Source organism: Arctopsyche grandis, chromosome 6, assembly GCF_051622035.1.
Source record: "Arctopsyche grandis isolate Sample6627 chromosome 6, ASM5162203v2, whole genome shotgun sequence".
Lineage (NCBI taxonomy): Eukaryota > Metazoa > Arthropoda > Insecta > Trichoptera > Hydropsychidae > Arctopsyche > Arctopsyche grandis.
The window spans coordinates 25,240,344-25,262,754 of NC_135360.1; the positions used below are offsets into that span (position 1 = coordinate 25,240,344).

Genomic DNA, 22,411 nt, shown 5'->3' on the forward strand with positions numbered 1-22,411 from the left:
AAAAAGTATTTATAATCAAATGTTCAGATCAGATCGGTAGGTGAAAAATGGTTACATTTAATATTTATTTTTTTCCAGTGTGGAAATCCGTTTGCTTGAATTATTTAGATCGATGGCTTTCCTAGTAGGTATGTACATATGTATATATATTTTTATTTAAAAGTTTTAATTAGAGATTCAAAGATTTCATTGGAATCAGTATACTTGATACGTATTATTTTATATATGTACATAGATAGTTAATACTTGTCTTACATTTTTAATTTATTCTTGGCACAATATAGTAAAACTTTAATTGTATGAATTGATCAAGAAGTAGGTATAGATATCTTTTATGATCGCTATTAATTTATTTACGCCAAATTTATTACTTATGATCAGTTTCGCTACACAGAGAAAACGCCACGTTTCGATACGATCTCCAGACGTGTTTATACATAAATGATTAAAATCCAATTTTATATTTCATTCGAAAAAAGCAAACAAAAGGTTATCAACTTCACCTGTCGGTAGCAAGGTGTATCTTTCGTATGCCACGTGCATATTTTTTATTTGCAATGTGCATCCAGGTGCATTTTGGACCAGCCAGCGGAGCGCAGGTTTAGCGCGAGCCGAAATTTAATATCGTACAGTTCGATCGAATCGTAAATAATAAAAATGGCACAGCTATTTCCGATTGGATTCGGAATAGACCGGTGTAGATAAATTTCATACTTCACATTTATTTAAAAAATGATAATAGGAAAAAAATGCGCGTATCTAAACTCGTATAACTCGTTCGCGCCTAGTCGAGATTTACAGAGTAGGGGCAGCCCCGTAATTAAATTCCGCATAAAAATTTATCTGGTTCGTTTGTGTGATAGGTGAAAAACTGAAATAATCTAATTCGTGTACGACGTGTATAATTTAGGAACAAATAAATTATTCTGGTCTTGTCTCAACGATTAGATCGTTACCCGCGACTTCTGCAAACCGAGCAGACGTTAACGCCATCACGATTTATAGACATTCATCATTTTACTATACTCATTTAAAAACATAATCCATCAATCGAGATCGATGTCAATTTTGAGATGAATTTATATCATGTAATGTTCGTGACGACGCGTGCTTAATCTTGATTGCGATTTTTTTCATATCACAGCGCCATACAAATTTGTGAATTAATTTCGAAGTCAGATTATCATATGTAAATAATAAAAAAAACTTGTAAAAAAAAACCACTCGTTTAACGTTCATTGTTTTCGTACTTTCGTTGAAAGGTTTTTAGAATGTGTTGAATAGGTTTTTATGTGCTGTATAGGCTTAGGTTAATCTGGAGCGTTTGAATGAGGTTTTTTTTTTATTATTTTATATCTTATCTCGTCTTTTGAGATGAATTTTCGAGGCAGTTGACCCGAAAGGATCACGCCGTGTTCGTTCGGGTAGAAGGCCTAATCATAAAGGGCGTTCCCTTCCATTATTTTTGTATGGATCGCAGCTTCTTTCTATAGAAGCATATTTATATGTAAAATAAGTTGGAATACAGTGGCGTCTTAATTTGGGTGTGTGTTCGTTTATACATAAATGCACATTATTTTATCAAAATTGAGTTTAAATTTTGATAAAATTACTTGTTTTAATGACGAATTATGTCTATCGAGTGAATTTTTAGTACATACATATGTATATATGTATATTTGTATAGTAAACCATTAAACCATATTTTAAAATTTATTTTCTAATTCAAAGTCATATTCCAACCAGGCAGAATTCAAAACTATGCCAATTGTTTTGAATTATAATGTATGGCAATTGTAGGATTTTGATAATGTACATATGTATATGTATATACATATATATAATACAAAAGTGGAATCAATTACGTACAATAGTGAGTATATGATTCAATAATAATAAACTGAAAGTGAAATTTTTTCTACATACAATATGTTCGTACATAGTTCGTTTTAAATATATTTTTTTTTTACACGTTATGGTAGTATACATATATATATAATGCTTTCTTTCATCTTTCACTAGCAATTTTCACACAAACATACTTCCTAAATAACATAACGAGCAAAATTGAAGAGGTTAAAAGGTGAAAATTGCACAAGCTCTCATCGCGATGTTGGTCGGAAAAATTTCAATTTACGTAAAAAAGTGTAATGAAATTCCTTTCTCTGTACATTTTAAATTACCCAAAGACAGTGCAAAATTTAACGACACTTTTAAAATCGTTACACGTGTGAAGTTGTGCTCATTTCCTTGTTTACGTCTTACGCGAGAAGTGTGTAATGTAGAATAATAAAACCAAAAAAAGTATATATAACCTGTACCACTGAGGTAATTCTGAACCTTGCTCCTTCTTCATGGGGTGAGTATCCTTCAAGGACAAGCAAAGCTGTATTATATGTGTATGTACATATGTGTATATTCACGAACACACATACCGTGAACGTAGTATACTCTTGGCAGGTGTATTCAAATCGATTTTCTCACAAATTTGTGAAATAATTGCGTATAGACACATGTACATATATGTATGTAGATCGTCGAATAAAATTAACATAATTTGTGTAATGTTCCATTTTATGATTATGCGCACTTGTTTAATGTCGGTTTTTGTTGTTGTATGTATGTATGTATGTATGTTGTACTTTGATTTTAGTTTTATGTGTGTGTTATGTTTTATTATTTTTAGTTTATATTATATTTAGGTGTGTATATTAACCTACCGATTCTGGTGAGAAATCGCACGGTTTTTCGTAAGTCGTGAGGCTATATTTTCGGTGTGGGAATATTACGTTAATTGTGCGTTCGTAATAAACGCCATTGTTTGCACAATATGAAATAAATTTTATCGGGTGCGTATACTATAATGAATTCGTAGATTGCGCTCGTAAAATTATAAAATTTGTTCATTGAATATTTGTGAAGTGGTATGGAACTGAACTTGTTTGAAAAAAAAAATGTAATTTATTCCATTAGTAAATCATTTCTGTAAGAAATTTTTGTACCAAAATATAGCTACAAATCTAGATAGGCTTGAGTGAAAAATGGGAATTTTGGATTTCCCACGATGTACTTAGTGGAAAACTTGCGTTGTATCAAGGGAACGTTATACAAAATTTCATTGATTTTAAACAATTTTCTGTGTTTTCAATCGATCGATTTATCTCGACAAAACTTTCGAAAAAGTGGATTTTTTTCCTATATGTACATATATTTTTTTAGAATAGATTCGATTTTTCTATTGTTTAAAAAAAATATACACATATTAACCCTAAATTGTCACCTATAGCAGATTATTTGGGTCGATTACGATTAGTTTTCACTGATTAATGAGAATTAAATCGCCGTTTTGCCTGAAAAAATTGACATTTTTTCAAGTTTCCGTCATTATTTTTTTGAAAATAAAAGCTTCTGAGAGCTTACTTGAGTATCTATATTTATTTTAAACACAAAACATGCAGAAAAAATGTGTATTTTATAAAATAGAAGTAGGTAAAAATGACTTTTTCGCGTACGGGAGCTTCATAGCAAAACGCATACAATATTTTTCTTCATACTCTGAAATATAAATATGGAAAGATATTTAATTATAATATGTAAAAATTGAAATGAAATATAAACGAAAAAACAAAGATGTATTACAAAATTTATAATTGTTTTAAGTCTGTTAGGTATATAAGCTATTAATTAAATGTATGAAATGAATATAAAAATATTCCAATACTAGTCAAATAAATCTTTAAAAAAATTTATGCTTATTCTACGTCCCCAGAAGAAAACTAAAAACCATTAAAGTGTGATCAGGGATCGATACAATCAGTCGAAATCTTAAGTTCGAATTTTCTCAGTCACAATACAATTGATACTTCATATATGTACGTATGTAGGTATTTGTGAAAGAAAAAATATAATTTGAATTTCTTTTACATAATTGGGACAGATTAATTGTGTTTCAATTAACCAGAGCCTACTTATTTATTTGACTTAGTACGTTATTAAAAATAAATTATGTACGTATGTATGTAAGATTTTAACATTATAGTTGAACATCCCTATCGCGAAGGCTTTTACGATTTACGTTTCGTTGAACACCTGCATCCCACTCGGCTTTTATACCTGTGTACACGTAAAAAAGCCAGCCCGGAGCCCCCGGTGTCTTTTCGGGGCCCCCAATCGGGCTACGCCACCATTTTGTTTTTGTTTGTGTCGAATTGAGCCATCGAAACCCGGTGGCTTAGATCGTATGACGCCTCTTCGCGCCTTTTTCTATCAACCCTCTCATATTCAAATTGTTTATGCATCCACCCCATAATATGCATCGATATTGCCTATTTAAACGAGGTAACTTTCCGACGGTTTTGCAATTCAAATATGCAAGTCTACGATTTGAATTTGCATGCGCGCTTTACAGTTCGGTGACCTGTACTGGTAAAGTTCGACGCTTTTCCGAATCTACGTGCATACTTATACATACATATGTATTCGAGTGTGCTGTTTTCATTGTAAGTGTCGTAGATTTGCATGCGAAATCGGATATTGTTGTATCCAGTTGTGTAATAAAATCGTTCTTGAATTTATCTATCTCGCTGTGTCTGCACAAATTTTCGACATAAATATCTTTTACTGCTACGATATTAATTCTTATTACTGTCGTAAAAGTATAATTTGTTGTGGTTTTATTAAATGATACACATTTAAGATGCGGCAATCATTGATTTTTTTCGTGTCGACTTCTAGACACGACTATTTACGATCCGGTAGAAAAATCGAATGTTTGTTTGGGTTAATAATAACTATCATATTCTTAACAATAAATTATTGTTGGTTTTTATTTTTTTTTAACCGTTGGATTTATTTTATTTAAATGTTTTCCTATCAGCTAACTAGCCAATAACTTTTAACAGCAATAGCAATAATTTTCAAGTATATCATGTATCTTTTAATATTTGTATACTATTGTAAATACTATATGTATTATTTGTAGGTATCTATGGTAGGATTTACTATGGTAATAATAGCCCAAAATTAAACCCAGGTAATTTTTAGACAGCTCAATTAAATATTTTATTATGAGAGTACCTGTTGTTATATTTTGATTATAAATTTAACCCTTCGCTTAGTTATATCTACATCTATAATTAATTTTATCCAAATTCGTGTAACAGAAAAGAAGGTATCAGAAGATTTCTAACCATTGGGAAACGTAAGATAATTTGAGAAATGGATTTCATTTGAATTATACTATACATAATGTTCGTCTGTTATTGATTTGCTTATAAATTTAAAATATTTTTACAATTGAAATTTAAGAATAATTATCATATTAATTACTTTTTATTCCAGACGATAGGGAGAGTAGTGCAATCCCCATCGTCCATATAAATAATATATAGATCCAAATGAATGATAAAATAAGTAAATATAATATACATATATGTACATATAATAATAATAATAATGAATAAATCGATTGAAAGTCTATTTATAGCGGTTAGTGAAGTAGTTTCACTGAATATACAATTTGACGATACAAATACAAGACGACGTGGGGAGGCCACTTTCATCCTGAAAATGGTAATAAAAATAGAATAAAAAATCTGCGATGCGCTACAACTCCTTGGTAGCCCGGAGAGAGCACGGTAGCAGTTTTTGTATTGTACTTTTATCCTCTTCATTGTCTCCTGCTATGGAATATGGTACCATATAAATTATGTGGTATATCTGTAATATAATATAATAATATGTTGATCAATAAAAAATTATAGTTTTTGTATGAAAAAAAAAATGAGATACCTTCATTAGTGTCAAACTGAGTTATTTGAAAGCGCATGAAATTGAGACATTAACATAAAGTAGTGTCAGCCAGTTTGGCATTTGAGAAGCACATTAGTATAATAAAATGACTAAAATTTTAATATCAAATGTATCTTATATACATACATATACGTGACTACCGTTTTCTTGACGAACGTTAATGCCTAGGAGAAACGTCTACAGAAGTAGACAAATGAGTATTCGAACGGTGGCCGTTGGTCAAAGCTCGTCACATTTCCATCAAATGAGAAACAAGAATAAGAAGTCGAAAAAAATGGAGGTCTGATCGAATTTTGATGAGTGTGTGTACGCACGCCGTCGACCTGTGTGCCTATTTTCCAATGGACCGGTTCGTGACCGGCCCGATATCACAAATTAACGTCGTGTGTTTTGGCCGATTAGTTTTTGTAATGTCATCTCGGGCTTCCAAACAGAACGACGACGATAATAAGAAAAACCAGAATACGGTTGGTAGCCGGGGGTGTATCTATGTATGTACTTGGGTACATGGGATATGTGGAGGAACGCGCGTGTCCTCGGTTGTTATTAGCCCTGGTTTGAGTACGTCTGTACACATACTGGAGACTGTAATCATCACATTGCAAGCTTTCAGTCTAGGCTAGTTATTATAGCCGGGATGGAATCCGGTAATAATCCTTTTAGCGGTCGACTCTCCGCGGAACTCGTTACTCTGTCTAAACTCGTATGTAATACCCCGAAAGTCGGGTTTAAGAGGTCGAAATGCTTCAAACTCGAGGATAGGTGACGACGAGTCGTTTGGAAAACGTGATCTATCGGTTTGAAAACGAGCGTCTAATACGTGAGTGTTTATCTCTAACTATGGTTGAGTTGTTTAGTAAGTGTAATGCATGGTCTGTTTTGAGATTTTGTTTGGAAGATCAAAGTTTTTTTTTTGTAATTGCCGAAAAATGTACGAATTTTCTTTTAGTTGCCGAAAAGTGTGTGTGTTATAAATATTTACATAGACAAGTAAAGTGCTATAATCGCCTCATGACTGAATAAATATAGTTTGCGGTCTACTTTTTTGAACTTAATGTATGGAGTTGTGCTTTAAATACGACTTATATATGAGTGGAATATCACTGTTAGTTTATTTATTATTTAATTATTTATTGATTTAACGATGCATTTAAAAATAGCTTTCCTCCTTAGAACGAATCATTTGCGTATTAGAGTAAAAGAAATTGCGTATTAAATAAATGTATTTCTGTTAAATAAAAAGTGTTACATTGAGCAATATCTTATTTGTAGTATGAAATAAAATTATATCGGAAAACGGTGATAAAACTGAAACAAGATTGATTTTGATAAAATCGTGTTCATTCTCCTCTTAATAAATTTAATTTGTGATTTACAAGGCTTACACGTTAATATAACGATTTTTAAGAGTATTTCTTATACGGCGTTTAATTTTTGTACAATTTTTTTTGAAAACGCTGGAAAACTTTTGTAAACATCTTCATTTTATTACCGTTAAAACCTGTATTTTTGTATAAAAAAACGTTTCCCTTATCGAAAGCTTATCTTTCGAAACAAAAATACAGCACATAAAAGAAACTCGCCATATTAAATTCCCATTTTGATGACCGTGCATCGAACTTTAAGGTCAAATGTTAATATCATCGCTAACCCCATCGGCTCATCCGTATTTTATTAGTATTTTTATTCAAGTTTTATATTTATAAAAAGCGACAAAAATGCTATAAAATTTATCATAATATCGGGAAAACTGCTAACGAGTAACCGACTATATGTTATTAAGCATATTAGGTACAGAAGAATTCAAAATGCTAGTAGATAGCTAGTGATTAGTGCGACCGGTTTTACGTTTGGCGGCTTTTACAATGAAAAAATCCAATCTATTCAAATTTCAAATTAAGCGTCTGTACAGGACATTATTTTTTGTTGTTGTTTTGTTTTTTATTATGATAAACAAACAATGTTTTCGGAGGCCATGTCGAAATAAAATGATGCGTGCCAAAAGTAATTCCAGTCGGACTGGTGGTTCAACCCGGCAGCTCTGAGACGTATTGTGTCTGGTGCATTGCACTCTCGTTGCTCTTTTTGCCGACAATGGTGTTAATGGACTTCCTCTTCTATTATATGACGTGTTCTATTTGTGTTTTTTTGTATATATTTTATATATGATATATGCATTCAAAGTAAATAAGGCGTGAAAATGGTGGAAAGTTTGATGCGCGTCGCAGATTCGTACCGTATGGTGTCGTTTGCAAATGTAAATGACTGGTATTGTATTATAACTTTCCATATGTTGATTATGCAATTTTGTCTTAGATATATTTCAAAATGTGAAACAAAAATTATATATTTCGGTGTATAAAAAAGAAAGATTTTATTTGAAGTTTTACGGTTTAAAAGTGTGTACGGCTTGTATATCAATTCTTACTTTAAAAGTAGTATTTACAGATTACAGTTATGTATTCTCATTTATTGTTGTTTTTATTATTATACATATATGTATGTACAATACATGTAGGACTATTGTGGGACTATTTTGATGCGACTTCCGTATCCACCCATTTCTATCTACGTTTATTGCGGGAAATTGTTATAAAAGTTTATGTAGATGTAAATGTAGAAGTATCCTATAATTTTCGAATCATCTGTGTTTTGTGTAGTATATTATTACTAAACGGTACTTGATTGAGAATGTTTATTTCTTATCTTTGTCCTTTTTATTGTCTGAATTTTCAATGCATTTAATACTTATGATTTAATGCTTATTGTTATTAGTAAAAGTCTATTTACATACATCATACATTACGTATGTACAAATAAATCTCAAGCAAATATCTTCCGTGTTTATCTCATATGGTCTTATTGTTAGGTTAATTATTATACATTATTCTTATTATTTTTCATTTACATATGAAAAAAATGTTTTCGTTGTAAAATAATGTTGAAAATGAAACGTTATTTTATTTTCTAAAGAAGAGGAATCGGTTGATTTATTCCAGATCGGTGAAGAGATGAGTTGAGACTTTGAAACTTTTAACTGATTAATCAAATTTGTACCTATATATTTGATAGAAAACCTGAGAACATAACAAAATAATCACAACATTATTCATTCCCTCAAAATAAGCTTGAAATTTGAACTTTTTAATTGTAATTTAACTTAAGGACCTAATTTTAAAATTGCTTGTTTGTTTATTGAAAATGGTGTCATAGGTTTGAAATGCATAAAATTCATTTAGAGTGTCATCTTTTCACTTTCCATATGGTTTTCGTCAACGGACGACATCTCAATTTCACTAAAATGGAACCCAGACACTCATCCACTTATCGCTCTTTAAAACTTATACAAAAAAATAGGAATCCTAACTATCTTGTCAATCCTATTAAGAATATATATGTACATAGCTCTTCGAAGTTTTGATGGGGTACGAATTGATTTAGAAAATTGCATTCCACTTAAAATTACAACTTACATACATACATACATATTCGTTTATCTTAAAAATTATTCGAATTTATGAACGCACATAATGTAAACATTTACATATTGAATTCTCTTTAAGTGGCCAAATGTGGCCAAGTGTGAAATTGTTTTATCGCATGGGTGGCCTCAAGTCTAGCGTATGGAATTTTAATGTGAGGATTCGCCATCGTTTTTTGACTGCGAACATTTAATTACGCTTTTTGAACTACCCCCATATTAAAAAAATTGAAATTTGACATGCTCGTATCGATGCCAATCACTGTCAATGACTGTCGAAAAAAAAATTGAGTACCTACCTAGGGATCGTACTTACAAACAGATCGTAATTCTATACAACGACCGGTGTTCTTTTTATCGACTGCCCAATTACCCAAAGTAAATCAGAAATCTGATGTTTTTATTGGAAATAATTAGAGTCGGCTACCGGTGTGGACTTCCTCGTTTTCCGTCAAGACTTGATTATGGCCTTTCGTATCGAAGCAAGCACAAATTATCCAGACCCACCGTTCTGTCAATCATCTCGGAATTATTACTCCGATTTATCGATTGGTCTCATTGTTCGAATACTATGAAACTTATTTTGAAACGTTCGATCAGTTCCGTACGAAATTATACTGTACAATCTCCGTCGAAAGTCCAATCTCGCTATTAATAATTTATGATGTTTTTTTAAGAAAAATGGATGGATTCGTTGACGTTTCCATTTTAGCATGCGCTGACTGAAATATGAAATCGTAGCGTCCGTCAAACGTGTTCGCGTGCCAATAATACGAATGCTGCGAATATAGCAGTTTTATATCTGATCGATCCAGTTCTGGAATCCATTAGACCGGCACGTCAATCCGATATAATGTGTAGAAAAAATCTTGCAAGTATGCTAAGTTGACTGATCGCTCGCAATTATGAAGAAGCATTCCGTTACAATAAAATACTACACGTGTTCTATATGTCTCGGATTATATATTGTACAGAAAGACTGAGCCATTCGATAAGCATTATTACGAACGTGTTTATGATTTGAATGTGTCTGGGAAAATGTACGTGGTGGATTTTCATTGATTGAATATGGTGTGTTGATGATACATTGCATGTGTGTGAGGGTCTTCTGATGAGTAAATATGAGGCAAAATTTTAAATTTAGCAATATTCATTTGCTAATTACCATATATTATAAAAGTATCGGTGTGCAAGGCATTTTTTATATATGTATGTTTTTTTTATTTATGTATATATAATATATTCCAGTTGTAATATATTTTGACTAGTATAATATATCTAACTTGGTACCAACATCCGTTATTGTTGAAATTTATTTTCAGTTGTAATATATTTTGACTAGCCCACGTAAGTTAATTCGTATGGTGAATTAAATTTCAACTGGTCAAAATATATTTCAACTGAAAGTACATTTCAACTATAATTTGGCACCAGGTTAGATGGAAACTTTAGGTTTTCGTGAAAGTCACATTTTTGTTTTGAACAAATTCTTAGAGCTGTTGTAATACGGTATTCATTATCTTTATTCGTAAAACATCGCAAATATTAACGCCTTATTGAATTCAAAAGCATTCGCAATAGCATCAGAGCTGTCAAAATTCAACTCTTATATTATAACTGGCGTACATTATTGAAAGTGTATTTGCGCTTGTAGAGATATAATTTATTAGTTGATTTGTATTCGATTATGAATAACCTAAAAAGCCAGTTAGAATAAATTACAATTGAAAATACACTTTGACTATAACACGTTTACCGATTAACAATATGTAATATTATCGTCAAATATGTATGTAATATTATCGTCAAATATGTATGTAATATTATCGTCAAATATGTATGTAATATTGCACGTATATATTGTTTTGTTTACTTACTGAGATTATGTTTATACTTGAATGCTATGTGTGTAATCAAGTGGCATTCATCTCCAATTTCGCTGATATTCACTAATTCCTCTTCACATATTTTAAGTACAACCTATTTAAGTAGAAATATGAATATTCATTTATTCAACATCAAACGCTTCTCATATTTTAGTATATGTTTATAAACTTGAGATCTTTAGTGAGTTCATCAGATTCCAAGTTCAAACCAATGAACTAAAATTAATATTCAAGAACTTCTTGAATTAAAAAAAAACGTGGCTGTTTGGTCAACTTTTCAATTGCACTTATATAATGATCTTGAATTTGGACTTTACCTATAATTCGTTTAGGTAGATCTCCCCTGCGGCGTATATGAATCGAACAATTACTCGATTTTGGCCAGGACCCACGACCTTTCTATTGGTATACATTGGCTCTACTAGTGAGCTAAATAGAGCTACATACATTTGAATGTTGGTCCAAAACTGTAGATTAATATGTACTATAAATACTACAAAACTACAGAAAAATAATGGTCCAAAACTATAAATAAATATCCAAGGTGTGAACGCATGACCTCTTCATTTGATAGCATTATACGCTAACCACTGAGCTATGTGTTTGACTATATATTACATATAATATATGTGTGAGTCGTTCTCCTAAATTTATTGCCAAATAATTTTTCATTTATACAAACTTTTTATCTTCTTCTGTAGAAATTGTATACCCATTGAAGAAAATGGTTCCCTAGAGATTTCCTAAGTTTTTCAAGATAAAGAAAAAGTACTTAAATATATGTATAGACGCTGAAAGCCAGTTTAAATTACGACTAAGCACTTATTATTATATTAAATAAATATTTCATGAGGTGCGAGCTTAAGAAAAATGCCTTCACACTTGTAGAAAAACCCTCACGCGAAATGACTTTTCATCCGGTTGCAGGAAACAATCGAGTTCCACAAATAATTTCATACAATCCAGTCCATTGCTCCGATTGCTAATTACGATCTTATGAATATGGAACGTCGTTAATAACGGCGTGCGAACGTCGTTATCGTTGACGTGTCAGAACAACAATGCCACTTGAAAACACTTTCCCTGAAACGCATCAATAATACGTACAAAGTATGACCGTTCATGCACGTATCATCGTCATCATCAAACATCACGCACGCATTCAGACACGCATTCGATAACGCGGATCGAAGGTAAAGATAGTGAAAAACAATTTTAAACAACCTCGGTGGTAATTGAGTTCTCGTTTTCTTTTTGCAGAGATATCCCCGAGCGAGGTGGCGGTACGAGATGGATTTCCACAAGTGGCACAGAGGCTGTGAAACATCACCCGGAAAGGATTGATCGGTGGATACGAATATGGTGCCGACTATAGTGACCAGCGGTTCTCAACCGTTGGTCAGCCACGAAGTGAACCATGCCAGACACGCTTCCAAAGATTCCGGTACATTTACCAACACCAAAGGACTCCTGAATGCGCCAGGCCAGAACAACTGCTTCCTCAACAGCGCAGTTCAAGTACGTTTTTTACATAATTTTTTAATTACTTCATTGCTCAAAGTGTTTTAGGATATTGTTGTCGTGCTTCGACACTCGTCTGGTTCTATCAATAAACTTTTGGGCTTAGCTATAAATAAAGTTTTATATTCGAGATCATGTCTCAAATGCCAGGACGTTGACTAGTGAGTCAACTTGAGTTACAGCATTTTTGATTGTTTTTATAATGAAATAGCTACACAGTTATTGCTTTTTGATCATTAAATAAGAATTGGAGGATTTTAAAAAAGTTGGTTGAATTTAATGGTACAAAAAATCTTCACTAGAGATTTTTCTAGTGCTTAACATTGTTCGCATTTAAACACAAAATTTGACTATCATATGTACGAAATGACCATTAGAATCTATAAACGATTATTGATACGGTATCATATATACATCTATGGAAAAATTTGATAATACTAATATTTCCAGAAATACATACATTTTACAGAGTGAGTAGCATATTTACATATATCATAATCAACAAATTCGAAATGCTATAAACTCGAATTTCAGAGAGAAAGGATAGGTTGCCTATTTTGGTGGAACCGTTTCAACAATGGAATCAGGTAACTAGACTAACTCTGATAGGAAACGATCGACCTGGAGTTACATATATCCAAGGTCTGGCCAACGTCACCGGGCCAGGGAATGATCCCACGACCCCTCATTGAAAGTATTACACGCTAACCACTACGTTGCTGGTTCAAAAATATAGTCTTGATAAGCTTTTTCACGTAAGATCTTATATGATTTTGAGATCTTGCTGAATTTGAACTAATTTGTTATAATTAAATGATTAAATTGTTGGTTGATTAGTTCACTTTTAGATCAACTGTACATTTGAGCTTTAAAGTTCAAGCAGGCTTCGACCTTAAACTTAATATTTTCAATACCAATAGTCCTCTTATTATATCGATACAAGTTCATAATCGTTATCGATTTTAATTTGTATGCTAATGTTATGATAATAGTGTATGGTTTAATATGTATATTTTTTTCGCAGTTTGTTAACTTTTCGAATATGAATTATGTATATGCGATTCTCAAACAGTAAGCTCACTATTTCTATTCAAATCCTCCTCTTTGCGAACAAAGAACATTGTGCCTGGTCTTTTTGTCACCAGAACTACACATTGTTCAGCATCACATTGTTTGTCCATGTGTTGTGAAATGATAAATAAAATACACGACTCGTAACGAATGAAATGCACAATAAAAAGTAGTAACTGAACGTGGAGGACACTGCGAGATGAAAATTTTGCAATTTTTTTTATATATTTTTAGTCATTATCTATTTTATTATAGTCTTTTCTAGTGAACTTTGATTAGAAAGTTAAACGAGCTATATGTATGTATATAGTTTTTTCATTACTTAGTTAAATTATATACTATTATGAGTCGTACTTTTTGTCGTTCATGCTTAATTAATCAATATAATTGGCACTAAAAAATCTAAAACTTTTTACAAACTCTGACTTACAATGTATGAATTTTTAACGCCATCGCGTGTGCAATTTTCTCTACACTTACATACCTGGAAATGACTTTGCATTTACAGCCGTATATAAGATATAGATATATGTATGTATGTACATTTTCCTTGCGATAATGACCCCCATTTGCACTTTTAATATTTGCAGATGAGTCGAATTTCGATAATTCACCGTGGCGTTGTACAAATGTATACGTAGGTACTTAATTTTAATACATTCGGCCGTTATTTTCTTAGAACGTGCTTCTTTATAATGCGTTTTATGTAATAAAAAATTGCTTGTATAAATATTTAATGTTCGCAATCGTATATATGTATAAAAAAAACGGCGTTCTACGACTTAAATACGCCGTGAATATATTGACGCTCATTAGTGCTATCGATTTTATTCGTAAATCGACGTCTTCTTTCTTTCGATTTGAATAATATTTGTATGCAAATCAGTGGCCAGCGTGACCATCTTCAAATCCTACATGTTTATGGTGGTTCACCTCTCAAGACACCATAATTTCAAAACAATAACGTAATATCTTTTCGAAGAGCATAACTAATGAAAAGCAGCGGGTAATCGAACTCACACTAGCGTTAATGACACGCGCTTACAAATTAGATTTTTTAATTTTTTATGCTATATTATTACTGCTTTATAGACTGGTTTGTTATTTATAAGTAGTTTCTCGTCATAATTTCGAATTATCTATTCAAATATTTTGGCGCGAGATAATATGGTAATTTTTCTAAGGCGCCGCACGAGTTCTTCGACCGGGATCGATTAGACGTTGATAATAATCATCGATCAGTAGATAATGAGAAAGTGTAAATGCCACTTTTATTTGAAGGGTGTGCTGTTTCGAACGCCATTTATATTTTTTGCCTTGAAAATGTTTTGTATGTGAAAATTCGAGATTATTAACGGTAATTTGACAATTTCGTGGAGTAATGGACGATATCCTTCCGCGGCGGTAGGTAGCGTGTCGGATTGTCGTTAATTTTCACTGATGATTGTGTGGAATGCGTCCGTGAAATACGACTCTGAAGAAGAAATATGATTGCTTGAATTTGTCGTCACGCGCCGTCTCAGTCCGATCGCGTACGTACCTACGTGTCGTTAAGATGTTAAAATTTACCGCTAATTAGTTATAATTAGATTCTGTGCCGTAAATGGTAGTTAATTTGACACTGTACGATGTAGAAACAATGGTTGAGATGTGGGTCTTTTCGTGCGAAAGTGGACTAATTCCAATTTAATATGGAGCTTTGATTTTCTGCGACTATTCAGTAAATGTGTGGGGAAGCTACTATTGTCAATGTTTCAGAAGGCGCTCTTTTTTTCGTGAATTAAATTTAGGTTAGAAGATTTTTGTATGAAAAATTAAGTAGTATCTGGTACAGTTTTAACTATGATAATTATAATTTATTACGAATGATTATAAGTTAGAATAACAACCATGTATTTCATTGATATCATGTGTCAATCAAATAATGCAGGGTTGTGGAGTCAGATCAAAATTTACCGACTCAGACTCTGGCTTTATTTCATGATTCGACTCCGACTTCAACTCCAACTCCAACTCCAAACTCCGACTCCAACGATTTTAATAAGATCGATTTTTTTCGTCCACTGGTAATAAAACCGGAACAAATAAAAAGTAAGTACACTAATAGTGTATGTGTATGAATTTCATACACAAATAAATTAATGCGAGGGAAGAAACAATCGGTTTTGGCCACAAAATACCAGCAATTCAACAATTTTATTTATAATGTAATATAATATCATGATTTTTATAAAGAAATGATTAAATTGAAGTTTATTTGTGGATTTACTTCAATAAAATTGGAGGCTCTAGTTGACACACGCCGTAATACTTTTAATTAAAGAAAATAACGAAAAACTAGTCGGATTCGGTTGATTTTTTACGACTCCGACTCCGCTTGGAATGCTCCGACTCTACAGTCCTGAAATAATGTGATACTTCAGAATTAAGTGTTTGTATTTATGATAAATACCGAATAATTGGAATATCCGGTAGCCATCAAGGACGAAAGGCTTAACTTTGTATGATATTTGAATCGTATTTTCCAATTATTTAACAGGATTAATTAAAAAAAGCCATCAATTAAAATTTCATCATATATATATATTCTTTTGGATGGATTCCTCGAACAGGAAAGCATTTTGTAATGTTATTGATGCGGTTGCACCATGATATTACTCTAATTTTAGTATATAATTCGACGTTTAGTGATAATTGGAAGTTAATAATAGAGATAGCAAATGCGGAAACAATGGTTGAGATGTGGGTCGTTCTTTGCGAAAGTGGACCGATTCCAATTTAATGTAAAATTTGAATATTTAGCGATGGTCCAGTAATAGTATGAAAATTTAATTATATAAAAACCATCGATGAATTTATTGTTCGCTAGAACATATTGTTCACTAGAAACGATTTATTTTTAAATTCCTAGGAACTCAAAGAGCCAGGTAGGCTGGGTGATCTCCGGGTGTCCCGAAGCAGGGTGGGGTTATTTCCACCGGTCAGTGAAACAAAAACGTATTGATGAGGTCGATTTTTATTTTTCTCTTCGTCTCCTTTTGTGCGTCGTGGTGGTAAGAGGAGAAAAAAATCCAATCATCTCAACCCCGCACGATGCACCACAAAACCGACCGGTTTCGATACGTTTAATAAGTCCCTTGCCTATACTTTTTACGGCGCTATTGCGGTCGTTATTATTATATAAAACTACCATAGGCTTGGCCTCTTTTTATTCTGTGATGTAGTACACGGATAGCAGCATCTGGTCCACGTGTGCGAACCAATTTCATCGGACGTAGATTTAAAGTAGATATGATGATTTACATCGACTAGTTCCTTGTACTCCATGTGTGAAGGATATTATGATATATATCTTTATGTATTTTGAATACAGTTAAAGAAATGAATCCAAGGGAATTTATATCTATATAAATTTTATTTTTTATTTTAACCTTAAACTTCTTATTCGTTTTCAATATGCTTTCGTTCAACAAAAGGAATATAATCTTTTGGATTATCTTCTTTAAACTTACAATTTGTACGTTTAAAAGAGATTTACGTTTAAGAGAAAAGTTTCAACAAATCGACTTCTATTCTTCTTATTGCATTTTTCTTTATATTTTCTTCTATATATTTTGCTACGAAGACGATTAATTTTACGTAGATTTTTTAAATGTGGGAAATTTCTTTTAGTATACATATACATACATATGTATGTATACTTCGTACTTACATATATATAACTATAATAAAATATTTTAGTATACAATAAAATGAACATAAATTTAAAGGTCCAAGATATTGTTCAGAATATGTTTACACGTGTATAAATACAGTATGTAATTCTATAAAAGCTTAGTTTAATTAAAAAATGATAATTAAAATGAAAATGAAAAAAATAATTTTGCATTCAGAATGTGAAAACACATTTTTTAATTATAACTTGTGAAATAATTTGAAAAAGGACTACAAATTTGTATTCATAAAAGGCGTTGAAAGTTTTTCTGTTAACAAAGTATTTTCTCAATGAGAATCGTGAAACCTTAATTAGAGACATCAAAATAAAATCTACGAAGTTCGTATTCTTAATCATTTTATAGGTATTTTCTATTATAAATATATTATTTGATAATTTTCAAAAGTGATTAAACTCCATAAGACTCCATGATTCATCAAAGTTTTTATGGGCCTCTTTATGACACCTCTTTTGTACCATATGTTATAGAAAATGTTTATTTATTTATACTCCTACCGTATTGATTGAACACGCCTTTTCCATATTCGGAACGATCTGTTTGTGCGTGATCAATATTTTTTTCCAAACTAACAAGCCCATTATATTTTCGCCGTTACGAATGTTTTGATAAGAGCTTCGTACTTTCTGATCTTGGCATTCGTTCTCGAATCCATCAATGACAAAGAATCGCAGGTTAGCTTTTATTATGGTTATATTTTATTGTAATTCCACAATAATGGATCCCCCGTGCCTAACGATCGACAATAAATAAAACACAATGGACGCGAGCGTATCAATCTCGTTACAATGGCGATTACGTAAATTTAAATAGCGGTAACTTTTTCTCTCTACATGGCCGGGAGCCGGACTATCGATGAAGTCTGGGCCGAAAACTGCGGTTCAGACTCGAATTATTAACTCGTTAAAATGTCTATTAGATAAATAACACAAGACGGAACGAAGACATGAACGAGGCCCGGCCGCAGGTGAGGTTAACCCGACGTGTCATCATTCAAAACCCGGTTAAAACGAGAACACCATTGGAACACCGTTCGAACAATGGCCCCATAGACGGACAGATGGATGTCCAGTGACTTGACAAATTGACTGGTGAGCAGCTCGTTTAACCCCGAATCATTTATTTAATAAGCGCAATGCGAGCCCGTACATTTGAATCGTACAACGTATTTAACAATTGGTACGTAGTGTACCCTTCGTTTCTATGAATTATTCATTCGTTTATTACACGATGTCGATTGGCGTTTGGTCATAAGCGTTTCATTGTTTTCGTATTGTATGTCGCATTGTTGCACGTCCTTTATTGCTGTATTGGTAGCACGTGGCTCTTCGGATTTGAGATTGGAATTCTGTGTGTGATAAATCTCTGGAAGAATAACAATTCTGGACTTTGAGCTCTTCTTTAGGATTGGTGTATGTACACAAAACTCTGAACTTTGTAAGAATCTAAAGCAAATAGTCAAAATTTATTGATATCTATTTCAAGTCTGAAAGAAGACATTCTACAGAAATATTTTTATTTAACGTATAAATGTGGTAAATATTTTAGTCTCGCTTTGAATTTTATTCGTTGTTCATGATGTACATATACAATGTATATGTATGCAGAATTGTATCCACTTTTATTAGAATTTCTTATGAACATATGTACATATGAGGTGTTATATTTGAAAGTGGCTGAAGTCCAATTTTCAGTTCCAAAAACACTATTTCTGTGTGACTTAATTCACAAATTGTTATCACTTATTTTAATTCGATGTGTCCATAATCTCGAAAAAGCAGAATAAAAGTATTACAGGCCACTAGTATTTTTAAATTACTTAACATTATATTTAAATGCTTAACATTATATTTAAATGCTTAACATTAAACGCTTAACATTATATTTAATATTTTGCGAAATATTTCTCGAAATGAAGAAAAGTGGACTTTCAAATTTAACGGCTTATATATTGGAATAGGTAAAATTTTCGGCATTTAGTTTGTTTTAGCTTCAGTTATATTATATATTACACATTTTACTATCCGACTTTTTGAGTTCCGTTCCTGTTATGTTTGACATTGATGTGCTTTGGGATTTTAATTTAAGTTTAATTGTCTATATGAAAATGTGTTTAATAAGTTCTACTCTAGAAAAAAAAATCTTAAATCATTTGATCTTTTGTACATGATTCGGTTTCGCCAACAATATTTTTCCTGGGCTCAGAAATAAATTATTTTCAACTTTCTTTAAATATTTGGCTCTTTTCAAATACATAGGTTGTTGTAAATATGTATAGTCAAAATTTCATTGACTGTTTTGAATAGGTCCATTGTGCCTAAATATGTATATTGAAATGGATTTTTTTACACAGTGTAAAACTATTACATAATATTATATATACTACAAATTTAGAATGTTATAACCTTTTCAACAAACGTTGCAAACTGAAAAAAAATGTTTGAAGCATTAGAACACTTAAAATTTTCTAATTTTCTGACGAATACATATGTACATATGTGCTGTTACACAGCCCTGGAAGAATCGGTCTCTCCATAGATTGATTGCGTGGGTTCAGTAATGGTTTCACTTACTGTGGGTCGTTTAAGCCTAAACTTCGATGTTTAAGGTCTTCGTGTGCGATTACACGATCGAATTTTCAATACGGTTGAGTGGTCCGTTTATGGTAAAGCTGCTTCGCTGGAGATCATTAGTGTGAAGTGGGTGTGTTTGGTTTACAAGAATAGGTGAAAATCGATTAGCACATGTGGTGTGCTATCTGCTCTAAAACGGACTAAGTACCCACATTTTAGAAGTGTATACAACACATTTCTATTTTGTTCATTTTAGGATGTGTGGAGACGTAATGGAAATTTTAGTCGAAGTAAAACAGCTGGCCTTGCTTGTACTTCGAATCGTAGATACATAAATACAAATGATCTAAAGAAGTTTTCATTTAATTTGAAAAGATAGATACATACGTACAAGTTTTAATTACTTACTAATCATGTCATTCATGATTAAAGTTGGCGATGGTAAAGATGCTTCTTTAATCGTATTTGAACTAACTCTTACAGAATAAATCTAATTAGTACAATTTGCTCGTCCTCTGGTTTATTTATGCAATAAATCATGACCATGACAAGTCGCTTACTTTTTTTTTATTCTGTATGAAATGTTCCAAAGAATTGAAGAATTCTATCAGACATATTGAAGAGACTTCATATGTACCTACTTTCAAAATATCTCGGAGATAGAACGATGGTTTATCAGTTCGATGGATCAAATGAAAATGGTACATTTTTCCATAAGATTATAAACATCTAACTGAGCTCAAAAGATGTCAAAAAAATGAATGTCAAAGATTAAAACTTAAACTTTTTAGTAAAAAAGTCTCAATCAGTTAGTTTATAGGGAAGTTATTCTGCTAAGAAAGATTCCGGAAGAAGATTCCATCAGCCAAAAATCTTCCTCGAGGCTATAAATCTAATGCTCCACCGACTTCACAATGCTACAAAAATTACATAAATATAATTCTTGAAATATTTTTGAATTCTTAGTATACTTTAATTACCAAATTCTGAGTAAATCTTCTTCATCTATTTGACTAAATCACGTTGTATTTTTTTAGCGAGATCGTTATCATTTCCTTACACAAACTTGTGTATAAAAAAATCACTCGAGTATAAAAAAACCAAGCTTGTTCTACCTCTGCAACGCACAGTAGTGAATTCCATGCTTTTTCTAATACGAATAATTAAAATAATGAGCTCCAAAATATTTTGTATACCCCGAGGAGTTGCTTTGACATAAATTTGAAAATAATTACAATCGTGATCTAAATACTTTTTATAGGCTTATTAATAATAAATTTGTATGGGTGGCGTATCGAACGTACAAGTATGGTAATTATGATCTTGTTTTCGATACGTCAATTAAAACCCCATTGTTAGAGGCAGCTCTAAGCGGATCCATTGGTATTCATCACGTATCCACACATTCTAGCTAGCGACACTTTTATTAGCCTTATTCCAAGTTGTTTTCCTCACAACAACAACAGAAAAAAAAACACACACACACACACAAAATGAAGTTCCACGTATGCTGCAATGTCTTCTTTATCATAAAAATTCATTAGGCAATGTAATGGAATGCTGCGTGTAAAATATAAAACCGGTCGTAAAATATACGCACGCATCGTCGATATTTAATTAATGGTTGTTAACGATCGTGTAAGCGGTCTCCGTTAGACGAAAATCAAATCAGGAGACATCATCTGGATTCTGTGTAATTAAATTATTCAATTTAAAATCAACGCGAAGATCATACATATATGTAGTTACAACGCATTCGGATCACATTGTACGCATCGTTCGAATATCCTTAGTAATGTATACCAATCGTATTTGGAATGACACGGTGATTACGACGCGTCTGAGTGTTATTTCGATCGTAGATCTTATTCGTGTGCTTTCTTCTCGGCTCATCGTCGATGACGGTTCGGAAATATAACATTCCGAAAGTGTTAGGTCTGATCAATGGTCGTTATTATTGATAGATTCAATATTGATATTGTGGTACGAGGTGCTAAGTGGTGGTTTCGAAAGGAAAATCTCCCCCCCCCCCGGAGGAAAATCGCCGAGGGTGTATGTATAGTGTACTGTGTTATTCGTTTATTATGTTTATGGTATACATTATGTAAAATAAGTGTGTGAATCGTTGCGTACGAAAATAGAATTAGTTCAGTGACTTCGCCTTTGGCTTTTAGTAATAATGTGTACTGATATGTTTTAGTGGTGTAATTTTAGGTCGATGTCTGGTTGCTTTGAATTAGTTTGTTCGAAGAATATATTATATTCAGTGTATATGTATGTATATTATGTACATACACAGTAAATTTTAAAATACAATCTTATGTATTTTATTGA

The 22,411-nt window shown here is 32.1% G+C and overlaps 1 protein-coding gene across 2 annotated transcripts in view; it reads left to right on the forward strand.

Moving 5' to 3' along the window:
* Window positions 1-22,411, forward strand: part of ec (ubiquitin specific peptidase echinus) — a 107,211-nt gene that overhangs the window by 18,524 nt on the left and 66,276 nt on the right. For both annotated transcript variants that reach the window (XM_077433814.1, XM_077433813.1), the window contains exon 2: window positions 12,439-12,696. In XM_077433814.1, coding sequence (XP_077289940.1) covers window positions 12,538-12,696 — 159 coding nt within the window. In that variant the 5' untranslated portion in view covers window positions 12,439-12,537. The remainder of the gene's footprint in view (window positions 1-12,438; window positions 12,697-22,411) is intronic.